This window comes from Mustela putorius, unplaced genomic scaffold, assembly GCF_011764305.1.
Source record: "Mustela putorius furo isolate JIRA1106 unplaced genomic scaffold, ASM1176430v1.1 tig00003867_pilon_pilon_pilon, whole genome shotgun sequence".
Taxonomy (NCBI): Eukaryota; Metazoa; Chordata; class Mammalia; order Carnivora; family Mustelidae; genus Mustela; species Mustela putorius.
The window spans coordinates 30737985-30754306 of NW_025422019.1; the positions used below are offsets into that span (position 1 = coordinate 30737985).

The 16322-nt window shown below is 38.6% G+C and overlaps 1 protein-coding gene across 3 annotated transcripts in view; it reads left to right on the forward strand.

Moving 5' to 3' along the window:
- Positions 1-15559, forward strand: part of LYPD6 (LY6/PLAUR domain containing 6) — a 123466-nt gene extending 107907 nt beyond the window's left edge. For all 3 annotated transcript variants that reach the window (XM_004757853.3, XM_004757854.3, XM_004757855.3), the window contains 2 exons: positions 10050-10180; positions 12119-15559. In XM_004757853.3, coding sequence (XP_004757910.1) covers positions 10050-10180; positions 12119-12286 — 299 coding nt within the window. In that variant the 3' untranslated portion in view covers positions 12287-15559. The remainder of the gene's footprint in view (positions 1-10049; positions 10181-12118) is intronic.
- Positions 15560-16322: the final 763 nt, after the last annotated feature.

Consider the following 16322-nt stretch of genomic DNA (forward strand, 5'->3'; position numbering starts at 1 on the left):
ACCTGGTATAAGCAGGGAATATACCTGTGGTCCCCAGCATAACTGAAGACAAGCTCCATGGTTACAAATTTTCAGGAAAGACTTCTTTATCATTGACTTCTTTCAGATGGAACCCAGGCTGAGACAGACAGCCTTTCTGTGTTATTTCACCTATGGTGAATTCTTTTTTTCTCTTTTAGGCAATGTTAGGATATAGGATATAGGATATAGGATATATCATTTTAAAGGGGTCTTTATTCTAGCTCTAAACCCCATCACGACCCCAGGCTTCACATCTTCTTATGGCCTATTAACATCTCCCAGCCCCCATCTCTATCCTGGGTAGAGAACTCAGAACAGAGCACTGGCCCTTAGAATTTCTCTTAAGTTCAGCAGAGTTCGTTTGGTATGTCTACAGATGGTATTGGCTACGTGTTATCTGACATTCCTGGCTTCTGTGTAATGAAGTGGTGTTTAGCAATCTATCTTGTCATATTGCTAAATGGAAGTCTTAGACTTCCTTTTTCTAAAGTAGAAATTTTAAAATTAAAGTGTAACATCCATGCCAGAAAGTGTATAGATCACAGGTGCTGAGTTCATTGAAATTTTACCATGTGAACAGGCTGTGTGTCTGTCACCCATGTTAAGTAACAGAACTTCATAAGGCCACTAGGGTCCCCCAGTCACTACACCCCATCTCCCGGAGGTAATGCAATTGTGACTACTATCACTGAGCTGTATATAAATGGAATCACAGAATGTATTCCTTTCTTTGTCACATTTTCTGTGTGAGAGTCATCCATGTATTTGAGCCACAGAGTTAGTCTCACGGATATGTATGTACTGAAATTCATCCATTCTACTCTTGATGGACTTTTGGATTGTCTCCAGGTTTTGACTGTCGTGAGCATTCTTGTACATGCGTTTTGGTACAAGTATGTCTTCATTTCTGATAGGTCTAGCCCCGGTTGGGGGGTTGTTGGGCACGTGCTATGTGTGCTTTGGCCTTACTGAATTCTGTGTGGCAGTTTTCCAGACTGACTGGACCAATGTATGCTCTCCCCTTGGTGCCTAAGAGTGCCAGCTGCTGCACAACCTTGCCAATGCTTAGTGTTGACAGAAACAGTAGAAGCTCGAGGTTAATGGAATGATATTTTTGAGGCACTGAAAGTAAATACCACCAGCCTTAGAATTCTGTACTCAGACTGCAGCCTAACTTCTCTGCATTTCCCTTCTCTCCCAGATACCCTGCTGCCTCTGATTTTCTGTTCATGCCTCCCTGTTCCGTTGAGAGTAAACAAGGTTCTGTGTAGCTTCCCTACCCCTTAGCAGGATTTTCTGCTTGGTTTCTCAGCTTCTGCGTGTTCAGTTTTGGAGTCCATAAGTGCCTTGAGGGGAGAACAGGTGTAGAATGTCAGGCCCAACTCAACGTGTAGTTCATTTCACTGGTATCGCTCTTCAAATCCTATCTGCCTTAGTAGCACATCGATGCTTCCACATGGATTTCTATTGTTTTAGTTCCATCTGGCTATTGTAATTTTATTTTATTGTTTTTTGGTAAGAAGGCACAAGCTAGTTCATTTCAGCTGACATTTTAATTCCCAGATCTATTCTTTAATTAGAACTTTTCCAGTAATTTTTAACCCACGTTCTAATAGCCTAAACAAGATAGGTTTTCTTTTGACAACCTGGATTCATCTAACCTGCTCCATTTTACAGTGGTTTAGCCCAAGTATTTTCTATTAACATAATTGCCTCAGATAGGAAGCATCTGTTTGATGCTTCTTTCTTATCACTTTTATTTTAACTACTGTTCACGGGAAGGTCCTCTTTATCCTTATTACTTTGACATACATTCCCAGCCACATTTTTTGCCTTTTGTCTGGTAATAAGCACATAGCTTTCTGAATTTCAGTGATTTGCCTTAAAAGAGAGTTTCCTCAACTTACCAAGTCACCTGTCCTTAGGAGGTATGGATTTTATTTATTTATTTAATTTTTTTAAAGGCAAGACTAAAACAAAAACCAGTAAAGTATCTGTTTGGCAGTTTCTTCAGGTGGTGTCAACTGTAGGGTAAAAGAGGACATTTATGACTCAGTGAAGTTAATAAGTATTCATTTATTTTTAATTTCTGCCTTGAAGAATTTTTTACTTGGGGCAAGAAAAGAAAAGAGTGTCTTTTAGGGGTCTGTGGAGAGTGATTGATAGGACCAGGAAAGCCAGGAGATTAATCAGATGCCTGGGTATCAGAGACCATGTGATAATTTCTAATTGGGATACACTTTAAATAATTGAGCTTATCTACGACTCAGTTTGTAGCTCGTTCTTTTCATAAGTCTATTTTCTTTTATCTTGGATTCTTTTTTCTTTCACTTTCCATTTCACTGAACTCATAATTGAGATGTAACATACACAGTATAGTGAACAGCGTGATGAATTTCCACAGATTGAACACATTATGGAAGCAGCACCTTGATTAAGAAATTGATTATTTTCAACAGCCCAGAGTCTTCTTACATGACTGTAAGTTACATGACATGTAACTTACATGATAGTTTGGTTACTATCTCTTCCACCAAAGATCCTGTTATAGGCAGCTCAGTTGTGTCCTCCCAAAATTCACATGTGAAGTCCTGACATCCAGTACTTCTGAATGTGATTGTGTTTGAAGATAGGGTCCTTAAAGTGGTAAATCAGGTTCGGTGATAAAGGGGAGATTAGGACATAGACACACACAGAGGAAAGAACATGTAAAGATGTTCACAGATGGAAAGTTGCCCATCTGTGAGCCAAGGAGATAGGTCTCAGAAGAAATCAACCCTGCTGACACCTTGAACTTGGACTTTCAGCCTCCAGAATTGTGAGAAAATAAATTTCTGCTTAAAGCCACCTAATCTAAGGTATTCTGTTGTGCATTTTATCTAGAATCTATAATTACCCTGAATCTAAAAACCAGACTAAGTACCAAAAACAATAACAACAACAAAAACCTGCAGTCTAATATTCCTTATGAATATAGTCTCAAACATTCTTACTATAATATTAAACAAATAGAATTTAGCAATATTTAAAAATAAGCCTGACCAAATGTGACTTATTTCAGGGATGCAGGGCTGGTTCAATATTTAAAATCAATCAGTATAATCCACAGTATTAACAGGCTAAAGATCATAAAGTCACGTGTTAATATCAACTGAGGCAGAAAAAGCATTTGGCAAAATTCAATACCATTCATGTTCAAAAACTTTCAGAAAAAACCAGCATGTGAGAAACTTCCTCAACCTCATAAAGAGTATTTATTTTAAAAAACGGTAGCAAACATTATACCTACTAGTGAAAGACAAAATACTTTTCTGGTAAGATCAAGGTCTGGGCAAGAATGTCTCTTTCACCACTCTTATCCAACATCATGCTGAAAGTTCTACCCAGTGCAATAAAGCAAGAAATGGAAATAAAAGGTGTACAGATTGGAAAGGAAGAAATAAAACTGTCCCTCTCACAGATGACATGATTTTCTAAGTAGGAAATCCCAGCAAATCTACACAAAACTCCTAGAAATAATAAGTTCAGCAAGATTACAAGATACTAAGACTAACACATAAAATTCAATTTTGGCAAAATTCAACTTATATATACTATCAACTAACACGTGGTCATTGGATTTAAAAATATAATACCATTTACAATTGTTCGAAAGAATTAAATACTTCAGTGTAAATCTAATAAAACATGTAAAGACTTGTATGCTAAAATAATAAATGCTAATGAAAGAATTCAGAGAAAATTTAAGTAAATAGATACCATGTTCATGAATTGAAAACTCAGCATAGTAAAGATGTCATTTCCAAACTTATGTGCAGGTTTTACACAATTCCTATCAAAATTCTAACAAAATTGTTTGTAGTTATAGATAAGATTATTATATAATTTATATGGAAAGATAAGAAACTAGAATAGCTAAAATAATTTTGATAAAAATTAAAGTGAGAGGAACCAATCTACCCTCTTTCAAGATTTCTCATATAGTTACAGAAATCAAGACAGTAGTATAGTCAGAGGGATAGCAACACAGATTAATAGAACAAACAGAGATCTCAGAAAGAGACTCTCAAAAATATGCCCAACTTATTTCTGACAAGGATATAAAATCTGATTCACTAGAGGAAAGAGCTTTTTCAACAAATGTCCTGGAGAATTTGGACATCCATGAGCAAAAAATGAAATTTAACCTAAGTATAATAACCTTTACAAAAGTTAACTCAAAATTAATCACAGACTTAAATGCCAAATATAAAACTATATGACATTTAGGAAAAAAACACAGGAGAAAATCTCTGAAATCTAGGGGTAGGCAAAGAGTTCTTAGACTTGCTATAAGAAGTGTGATCTATAAAAGGAAAAAGTGGTAAACAGGACTTTATCAAAATTAAAAACCTTTGTTCTACATAAGACCCTATAAAGAGGACAAAAAGACAACAAACTGACATAATTATTTACTAATCAAATATCTGAAAAAGGACTAGGACTAAAATATATAAAGAATTCTCAAAATACAATAGTAAAAAAAATAATTAAGAAAAGGACAAAAAACATAAATAAATATTTCACCAAGGAAGATAAATAGATGGCAAATAAGCACAAGTTCAACATCATTAGCCATCAGGAAAATGCAAATTAAAAACATGAGATATCACTGTACATCTATCAGAATGGCTAAACTTAAAAAAGAAAAATAGGAACACCATCAAATGCCAGTAAGAATTAGGAGAAACTGCATCATGTATATATTGCTGGTGGGAGTATAAAATGGCACAGCTACTCTTGAAAATAGTGTGGCAGTTCCTTAAACAACTAAACAGGCATGTACCATATAACCTAGTAATTCCACTGCTGAACATTTATCCCAAAGAAATGAAAACCTATGTTCACACAAAAGCCTTAACACAGGTGTTGATTGCAGCTTTACTAATAATATCCCAAACCTAGATACCCTTTCAATGGGTGAATGGTTAAACCAACCTTGATACATCCATGGCATGGAATACTACTCAGGATCAAAAATTAGCAAACTGTTGATACAACAATCTGGATAACTTTCAAGTGAATAAGGCTAAGTGAATATGACTAATCCTAAAAGTTTACATACTCTATGAGTCCATTTATACAACATTCTTAAGATGACAAAGTTACAGAAATGGAGCACAGATTAGTAGTTGCCAAGGATGAAGGAGCAGTTGGAGGAAGGTGGATGAGGATGTGAGAATGAAAAGTTGACATGAGTGATCCCTGTAGAGATAGAAATGTTCTGTATCTTGGCTGCATCAATGTCAACATCCTGGTTGTGACACTGTACCATAGTTTTGCATTATGTTGCCATTTGGGGAAAAGTGGGTGAATTATTAATATAATAAAAGTGGCTGTATTATTTCTTACAAGCTCATGTGAATCTCTAATTATCTCAAAATAATAACACACTAATTTAAAAAAAATCAGTCAGTAAAAACAAACAAAAAAAACAAACTTCAATTGTGCTCATGTTGAGAAACTGATTAGAAGGAAAGCCAGACCTACCAAATGAGGAAGCTAAGAAGGTCTGTGAACCTGGTTGGGAAGAAAATCAAGGAAGGTTCCACAGAATTCATCACATTTAGATTGAACCCTGAAGAACAGGTTTCCAGGAGCAGATGGGGGAAACTTTTTGTTGTGAAGAACAGTCAAAAGCTGTAACGTCCTGTCTCAACCAACTGAGCCATCCAGGTGTCCTGTAATGTCGTGTCTCAAATATCCAGCAAGCATTCATGAGGTAGTCTGGGCCTAGATCAAGGGGAATATTGAATAATAAGAAGTGCTGAGTTTCAAGATGTGAGTTATAAATGTAATCGGTTCCTTTAGCAGTGAAGCAAAGTTACTCTTACACTCTTGACACACAGCTTTAGGAGCAGGGAGAAAACAGTGGACCACCTACTGGCCACTCCAGTAGGCTAAATGAACCTGGCAGTAGGCAGCTGAGGCTCCTCGACAGGTGGGGTTCACTTAGACTCTCATAGGCAGTGAGAGGCATTATCCGACCTTGGTTCCAGTAATATATCTGGTGGTTGTCCAGCATCTGCATTAGAAAGGAGAGAAGTCAGAGACAAAGAAGATAGGAAATGATGTGGTCCCGCACTGGGAAAATGGAACAGGAAGATTAAAAGGATAATGGAGACATTTCAGGGGACTTGAAGACACCCAGCTTGGGAAGAGAATTCTGAGCAGATTCTGAATTTTCTAGTCCAGGATGGAGGTGCCACATCTCAGGATCTCCCTTCCTAAGATAGAAACACAAGAAGACAAACAGCAGGATTTGATTTGTTTGAGATACATGAGGTGTGAGGTGCTGCTGACAATGTGCAGGAGATCACTGGAGATTAGTTCTATAGTTTGCAAGAGAGTATCAGACTGAAGATAATGTCATCAGAGGTTGAATGAAGTCACTTAAGTGAGAAGACGTTCAAGAACAGAACATGGAAGAATATCAATGTTCAGGTTAAGGAAAGTATAGGAAAAAAAGAGACCAGAGATGCAGGAGAAAATCTAGACGACAAAACTCTGAAGCCCAGGGAAATCACGCAAAGGACATTATACAGAGTAGATTCCAGATCTACATTATACAAAGTAGATCCTTTGGGGTCACAAATGGGCAAAGGGCAAACAGTGGGACACTTAGGCAAACAGTCATTGCAGAGGAGGGCCTGGGCTGAGGGCACAGTCAGGAATCAGGCTGGGAGTGGCCGGCAGCTGCCACTAGACTTTTATTTTTTCAATATAATTTGTAATACTATGATTAAAGCTATATTCCTCCTGTTAATTTTCTCACACATGGTGAGTGGTTCTCTAGCATCCCTTTAATCATTATATATGTTTGTAAAAAAAAAAAAAAAAAAAAAAACCATTACTAGTGGACCCATAGGGAATAACTGAGTAGCAAGGAAGTCTTACCAAAGAGTTGGTCATTTTTTAATTCAAGTCATTTGCCGTATATTTTGTTTAAATATAGCTTCTGTTATTAGAAACTGAATATTGGTGGGTAAAATGGAATTGATAGTTTACATTTTAACTTTGAACATTTTTTAAATTTCAGAACTAGGTTATGGAACTTCTGTGTGTGTGTGTGTGTGTGTGTGTGTGTGTGTATTTCACAAAAAATTATATATTTTGTGTTTTCCACTCGTTGATTAAGCCCTCTTATATCCAGTTCTGCTGCTTTCAGTTGCATGCCTGTGAGTCTTAAAGTGAAAGACTTTTGTTTCACAACCTCTGGGAATACCTTGCAGTTGCAGAATATGAGATTTTAGAGGCTGAAACTAACCTGGTAGAAATTCAAATCCATCTTTTATCTTTTAGATAAAAGCCTTTGAAATCCTTTTAGTGTGAAGTTATCAGCAGGCTTGATTCTCCTGTAACCTCATTACTAACCCAAGGATTATTCAGAATGCATGGAGAGCAATGCTTTGTGGCTGAAACTCCTTTTTTATCAATTCTACAGCCCCATGATAAGCCACATGTGGTCCACCTCGTCCTGCTTGGGAAATGCTGCCTGCGTGCCCCCCCCCCCCACCTTGGAGATCACCATACACATTCAAGGCTCTCCTAAGTTGTGTTCTAAAGAAATCTGTTCAATTTTATTTGAATATTTCCAAAACTTATTTAACTGTAGAACCTTTTTTTTTTAAACGTTAACATTTCATAACTCACCTAGGGGGTTTTATAAGATAAGAAGTGGAATGGATTAATGCTTCAGATCTAAGGTAGCTGCTGCTAAAAGTAATGGGGTGTTCTTAAAATATCTTTGTTTCATGGGTTAGATATGGCAAGTGTAAGAAAATTTTTTATCTAGCCTCATCGCTGATCATTTTTCTCTCCCCAGGATGGCAAGAATTAGCTTATTAGGTACTGAGCTTTTGCATATTTCCCTGGGAAAAAAAATAGTTCATTAATTATCTCTGCAGTGGGATAAATTTCCAATTAATAAATTAAAAGAGAGTTTATTATGGACACAAAAGTAAGAACAAAAAGTAGTTATATCAAGTTCACTAATTCTTATTCAGGGCTTACTTAAGACAGCAGAATTTAATGCTTGGGAAACAAACCTAATTTCCAAAACTGAAACCATGTAGTGGTTTACTTATTCCATAAATGTTTGATCTTATCTGCTTAGATTTACCTTTGGAGCAATAAAACCTCTGGCAGCTCCTCCTGGTTGTCTGCGTGAAGAGGAGACAGGAGATAAGGGCATTCCTGTCTTTAATGGTTTCATGAACATCTGAAGGTGCGCCGGGTGGGAAAGGTGTACTTGTCATGACCGAAATGTCCAAGTCTGGTTCCAAAGAGGTCAATCAGTCCGCTTCGGGAAATATGGTAAATCTCTCAGGCTACTGGTCTCCATTTGCTAAAACCTATCATGGGCTTAAAAAATCAGAGATCTGCCACCTCCTTGGCATAAAAAAAAAAAAAAAAAAAAAAAAAAAAAAAAAAAAAAAAAACCAGTCACTCCAATTTTAAAATATTGTAGGACTTTGGGAGAATCATTGCCTGGTACAAAACTTCCAACCTTTCCTGTAAGCTCATAGGGTTGCCTTACATACTGCACTCACAAAGAGCTCCCCAGGAGCCTTAGCTAGCTAGGGCTCCTTGAGCTGATTCCCACTGACAAAATTCTGGTCAGGATACACTGTGGGGATAGCATTTGGGGGAGGGCATTGACTAAAGTCAGCCCAGGCACACTCCCCAATAGTGTACCCATCAAGAAAATCTCTGTCCTTGGCAAGACTCAGTCAGAGGTCACTCAGGTTCCTGTCACGTGGGAGTGTTTGGGAAGATTGTTAAAAACCCTGAATTTTCCTAACTCTCAAGATGTGTCAGTGTGGTCTGTATTAGCTCATTCTCAAGGCCTGAAATTCTTATGCTTCTTTCTTTGGACTTTAGTACTTTGGTTCAAAGCTGCCAAAATTGTGACAGAATCTGGTGGGGGGGATTTTTATTGCCTAATAAATAACATCATAGAAGGTCATAATTCCACATTAGCTACTAAATATCCAAAATGTATAAAGCATGCAAAATTGAGTCCAAGATATGGATGAAAAACAGCTCGGTGACATTTCTTAAGAATTATTCATTTTCTTTTTCCATCTGAAAGTGGAGCAGGAACATTTTCCTAAATCCCAGGCTTAGAAAGCTGAACACTGCCTAGAGGCCTTAAAGAATTACTTTGACAAAGCCATTTTTCTTTGGTCTTTAAATTAGAAGTAGAAAAATTCTCCATGGTAGTTTGGGAGAAATCTTAAGTTTTGGATTCCTAAGACTTTGAGGGATGTCTAGAAACTTACATCATGATCCGTCTACATCTGCCATCCTAGAAATCATACTAGGGAGAAATGATTCTCCTTCATTTGCACACCTTCACTGTGGGGTTAAATTCTAGGATCCAGCTATGCTTATTGTCAAGAAGTTCTTTCTTTTGGATAAAGTCATTTTCTCAAGATAAAATGAATCTACTTTTAATTGTTCAGCCCTTACTGGGAATAGCTATTTCCAAAACACACACACACACACATACACACACAACACACACACCCAGCTTCTGCTATAGCCTTTTAATTCCTTGAAGACCATTGTTACCTGCCTAACTTCTTTTTTCTTTAACCTGTATTCATTGAACTTTTTCACCCTTTATCTTCCTGAAAATTGCAGACTCTCGCATCCTAATCATCCCTCCAAGCCTCTCATCCCCCAAAATAAAGATCAATACAGTGGGAAAATTTTTTTGAAAGACAAAGAATGACACCATTATATCTTGACTTATGGGGATGATGACAGGCAGAGAGACCAGTGTCCTTCAGAAGGCTCTCCTTCTACCGTGCAGAAGTGCATCTCTCCAAGGACGTCTTTGGGATTGGACAGAAACTCAACACGTCTCATGTGCTATTAAATCTCTTCAAGACTTGTAGTGTTGACACTCCTGTTGTTTCCCTTCCAGGCAGGTTGGGCTAACATTTCCCATCTCAATTGAAACATATTTTCTCTGTTGACAGAGACCAGATACTGCTACACTCAGCATACAATGGAAGTCACAGGAAACAGCATCTCTGTCACCAAACGCTGCGTTCCACTGGAAGACTGCTTGTCCACGGGCTGCAGAGATTCTGAACATGAAGGCCACAAGGTCTGGGCAACAAAGCAAGTGATGGGTACAGCACAGTCAGCCTTCCTCTGCTGCAGATGTGTGCCAGTCAGGGCTCTTGAGCAAATTCTCACTCCGTGATGTAGCCTGGCTTTTGACGGTCTTTATACCATGATGAGAAGATTCTCCTTTCCTGTTTGCTCTAAGAGGATAAATTTATATCAGAGCATAGGAAAGCCCATATAAATTATGTAAACACAACACCAAGAGGGTATTGAAAACTACCATAAGCTCTTTCTTTACTCAGAAGAAAGTAATCAAGTCACCAGAAGGATGAGGAATTAGGGAAGTGTTATGTCCTCAATGGTAAAGCAGATGTAGCAACAATTCATTCTCCTGAGGATGGCCACAGCAGTTTAGCTTTGATAACTATCTGTGAAGTGAGGCTCATGTCTTCATTGGAATGCTGACTTGGGGAAGGCATCCCTGGGTCCTGAATCATTTGAGTAGGTGATCAGAGAACCATCTCCTTGTGGGTTTACTCCCATCTGGTGCCTATACAGAAGCACTGAGTGTTAAATGAACTTCAAGTGCAGCCTTGATGGAGAATATGAAGGACAAGAGGAAGGCAGCCTGACTGTGGTTGGAATGGGGAATGCCCCTGACTCTTCCTGCTGGCTGTTCACATCTGGCTCCACATATAATCTTGTATATCAGGCCTTGGCCTTTATTTGGAGTTGGCTCGCTTCTCCCCTTCAGGCTGTCTTCCTGGTGCTCAGAGGCAACTTCTGCTCTCAAAACTCTGGAACGCCATGTTTAGTAGCATTTAGTAGAAGACACCTGATTTTGAAGCAACTTGTGAAATACACTAGGAATTCAGATTTCAAATATAATCTGTTGACTTGATCCTGGTTTGAAATGTAAAAGGTAAACCAAGGGTTTTATCTCACACTCCACCCCACCACCAGCAAGCTAGGCTCTCAGGCTTTATTGTGGCTAGTTTACCATGGGAAAATTTAAAGATCAGAGAAGTGACATCATATGCTCGGGTCACAGAGCTGGCAATTCTGACAGCATTCAGGCTCACTTCTGACCTTCAGTTTCTCTCCTCAAGATTATCAGTTTCCCTCCTCAAGATGTCCTCCTAGCCCATGTCAACTGTGACCAGCCTCAGATCCTTGCAGGATAATGACTAAATAGGATATTGACCGTCAGAGAATTTTTTGAGTACTACTGTGCATACGGATCAGTTGGGGGTCTTGTTAAAATGCGGATTCTGATTCACTAAATTTGGAGTGAGGTTTGAGATTCTGCATTTCGAAGAGCCTTCCAGGTGATGCTGAAGCTACTGGTCTGCACTTTGTGTAGCCATGGCCCCAAATAATTTCAGCCAACAATCCTTTTAGGTTTCTTTCTTTCCTACAGTCTATGAATAAAATAGTATAAAGCCGGAATAATTCCATTAATGAAAACCCTCCAAATTTTAACTCATGCACAAGAATGGCAGTGGCTATATAGACAATTCTAATGAAAGTAAATAGTTAATTTTAAGTTGGATTTTTTTTCACTTCACTTACACTGTAGAAATTTGGCAAGTGAAAGTTTACCCTCTGAATGGTGTCTTCAAGTAGTCAGAAGGGGTTTCTTTGAGATAGTAGGGCATTCTAATCGACATTTCACAGATGGAAAAGCTGAGACCTAGGAAGGTTGTAGAACCATGTAATAACCACCTGGTGGGAGGTCAAAAACAGAACTCGTGTTCCTTGAAGCTTCGTCCAGAGGGTTTCCATGTTGATCACATTGCTTCCAGATGAAATTTCATCCCACTTCCTTAAATGCAGGGTTGGTGCCTCTTTAGTGGAACAGGTAGTTCTCGTTTCAGTCTGACTGTGAGGGAGACCATTCCTTCTAAAAATCCTTGCCTCCTTCCAAAATCTGCCAGCTTCTCATCAGCCTTCTGTTTCTCTTCCTTTCTTTCAGGTCTGCACTTCCTGTTGTGAAGGAAATATCTGTAACTTGCCACTCCCCCGAAATGAAACTGATGCCACATTTGCCACAACGTCACCCATAAATCAGACAAATGGGCACCCACACTTCATGTCAGTGATGGTGTCCTGCTTGTGGATGTGGTTGGGACTCACATTATAGCAGCTCCAAGGTGCCATGTATAGTAGCAGTCCATGCAGATTTCCATGGTCCATGGTCCAAGGTCATTGCATGAGTCGTTGGCTTGACAATAGTTAGACATGTGAAAACATGACACTCACAGATGTCTTCACAGCCAAACATTTCCACCTACCATGAGGCACAAGCATTGCTTCAGTGTAGTCATTCCAAGCCCAAGACCTCATCAAAGCCAGCCTGCCCCCAAACTGATCCTGAGTCATATACCACAAACCTTTCTTTTCACTCCAGGAAATAATTCTGCATTTATTGAGATCTGAGGCTCTTAATTTGGAATACATGCATGATCCATAAGAGGTCCTGGGATCCTCTGAGATGTTAGACAATACATTATACAGACATGCATAGATATGTGTTCTTCAGGAGAAAGGTAAAGGACCACTGGTTTAAATATAATCATGAATTTATTTATAGCTTTAGAATTATAAAACTTTGATTCTGAAATGAATGGACTGTTTCCTTGGAGATTCTGACTGAGTCAGATTCTCTGGAAAAACAGTAAGCAGTTGTCCAACTTAATTTTCCCAACATTCTTCTCCCAATGGTGGAAATCAAAGCCCCTCTGCTCTGTGCAAGAAATAAAAGCCAATCATAAGTTTGTTGCATAGGGGGAGGGGTAGCTGGAGAAGGTTCTTTCCCAACTTAATGGAACTAGCATCCACAAAGTAGCTGTGTATCCTTTCTTTATAATTGGTGAGGTTGGCCTTGATTTGGAACCTCATTGTGCTCCATGAGATCCTGAATTCTACCTGGGCCAAAGGGTATCCAAAGAGTCCTAAAGCAGGATGGGGTTTTCTCCGCTCATGGGGTTCTATTCAGTCATAGCTAAAATGGACATAGGATTTCAGAATGAAAGGATAGAGATATGTGGAGGTTGACCCAAGTTCGCTACGAGGGCCCAGTCAGTGGCTTAGCCAGATCTCCCATCTGCACATCATATTGCCGAAGAGTCCTCCCGGGTTCTTCCTCTTTCAAATCCCCAGTGGCTTTAGGGAGAAGGTCCTGTATCACATTATCTCAAGATTGATAGGGAAAGAAGACATAATATCCTAAGACAAGAAGTAGGTGGCAAGTCAGGTGATGGTGAGACTAGTAGGAAGACCCAGTGGGATTTTTCTTTCATTTGGGTGATTGCTTTTGAAGTAGATGGTAAACTTTTGCCATCCTTCCTATACTTTTGGCCTGAGTTACAACTTGTTCTTCTTCCTTGTAAATCATTTATACAATATTTATTTTTGTATGGCATAACTAGAAACTTAAATATATTGTAAAATATTCTTTATTCTGAATGAAAAGACCAAATGAGAATACTTATTTTCAACAGTAGTAGAGCTTATGATGTATGTTTTTTCAAAGTTATCTATAATACTTGCACCAGTGTTGAAAAACAATTAACTTAAGTTTGAGTGAGAAGAATGCATTGGCCTTAAGGGTTTTTGCTCATGGTTTCTTCCATGGTACTGTCCCGGAAGTGTTCAGGTAGTGATCATCACTTGGTATGAGTGTCTCTGCAGAGTTATGGAGTATATCTGCATGAAATTCGGTGGAGCCATCATTGTCAGGGTCCATCTGCCCTACATAGGAAAATGTGTGTGGCTTATGAGACCCCCTCAGGGATTACCAGATATAAACTGACAATGGTAACTCTGATATAAAATAATCTAAATTGCATCAAATGGCCTTAAATCAGAGTTTGGTAGGCTTATCAATACATTGCTTATAATTGGGGTGAGGGAAGTAGAGGGAGAGAAAATAAGACACTTACTAAGCACCTTTTATGTGGCAGGCACTATGCTAAGCACTATACATATATAGTGCATATATATATATATATATATTCATATAAAACCTGCAAGCCCCCTCTAGGGAATATTACTAGTATTTTCATGCTACAGATGAAGGTACTAAGGCTCTAAGAAGCTTAAAAAAAGGAAGACTTTTCCTTCCAATTTAGGTCTTCTAGGTTGAAGTGGGGTTGAGGAGGGAGGGGAAGATGGAATTACCACCCCTAGGAAAACTTCCAGACCTGACCACAGAAATCTGTCCATCTGCTCATGTGGAGTTTGCCCAGTCCTGCTTCTAAAGGACACCATTTGTGTGTGTGTCCACTAGATGGTGTTTTTTGTTCCAGGGGTGGAGGGTACAGCTTCCTAGTTCATTCCTCTTGCTAAAAGAGGTGGCAGGTTAACTGCTGTAAATGCTCTAAGACAGTGAAACTTGACGTTGTACATATCTACAAGTACCATTTTTGCACATGACCGTTCTCCACTGATAACTGCCAAGTACTGCATGCAATGCGGCTAAGAGACAAAGGCCAAATGTTGGTTCTTAATGAGAAAGCGACCATGCCAGAGCCTCCCTGTCTGGTGTGAAGGACCAGGTCCCCAGTGATGCGAACTCATCTGCCACCCGAGGGAATCACTACAAACTCTGCACAGATGTGACCACACGCACCTCGTGTGCCTATCACAGTGGTGGGTGTTTCATTCTCTTGAAAGAAAGTGGTTTGCTCACCATCCCCACCTTTGCTCCACAAGGAGCCAAGGAAGGGCCATTCATGTGGAAGGCCCAGGACTGGTCATCCGTGTAACTTTTCTACTACATTAAACTTTCCATTAAATCCCACGGTTGGTGACGGCTTGAAGCGCAAACAGCCGTGATATGTACATTAACCTATGTGCCACTTATTTATTTTCAGAGTCCCCATTGCATTTGTGTCAATACGGGATGAATGCCTAAACTTTGTAAATATTGTACATTTTGTAAATCAATGAATAAAGGTTTTAAGTGTATCTCACCAGGCTCCTCCCTGCAAATGTTTGTGTCAGCCAGTGATTAAGGCACTCGGGTTATGTATAAGACGTAGGGCTCGGGATCACAGGGAACTTCCTTCCAAGAGTTCATTTTCTTGTTGTGTAGGCAAGAAATACATGCATGAGAAGATACAAGACAATTCACTCACACCAAATGATACATGTAGGCAGTAAGTGCCCAGAAAATCAAAGAGGGAAAGATTACCAGACTTTTTAATCAGGTCTGCAGTTCCCTAGAGCATTTTCTTTGTTAAATCAGGAAAAATAAAAGTGTTTGTGCATGTATGTTTCTAAATACTATCCCATTAACTCTTAATTTTTAAATCTCCTTCTGTTCTGTTAGTGATGATAAAAATAGAAAGTATTTTCTGTTGATGGTCTCTTCTGCAACAGGAAACAAACATCTGAATAGTATAAATGTTTGTACAGCGAATTCATTTTATTTTTCATAGTAAAATTATAGATATTGAAAGTGACTTTGAAAAACCTCAGTTTGTGGTCTCTGGTCATTCTTATTTATTTATTTATTTATTATTTAAAAATTGAGGCATATTGACATATAACATTTTATTAGTCTCGTGTCTACAATATAATGATTTGACATTTTTATACATTGTGCAATGACCACCATAATTCTAGTTAACATCTGTCACCGTACATAGTTAGAAGTGCTTTTTTCTTCTGATAGGAACTTTTAAGATGTTCTCTCTTAGTGTCTTTCAAATGTGCAGTACTATAGTCACTATGCTGTACAACCCCATGACTTACTTATTCTATAACTAGAATTTTGACCCCCTCCACCTGTTTCCCCATGCCTCTCCACTTTTGGCAACCACATGTCTACTCACTGTATCTATGGGCTTGGTTTTTTACTTGTGTGTTTTTCAGATTCCACATATAAGTGAAATCATATGGTCTTTGTCTTTCTCTGATTTATTTCACTTGGCATAATGCCCTCAAGTTCCTATCATGTTGTCACAAACGGTAAGATTTCATTATTTTTATGGGTGGATAATATATATATTTTATATTTATGGGTAAATAATAATATATATTATATATGTATCTTCTTTATCCAGTTACACATTAATGGCCACTGAAGTTGTTTCCATATTTTGGCTATTATAAATAAGGTTTCAGCGATCATGGTGGGGGCAGAGGGAGGAGGCATATAAGTCTTTTGGAGT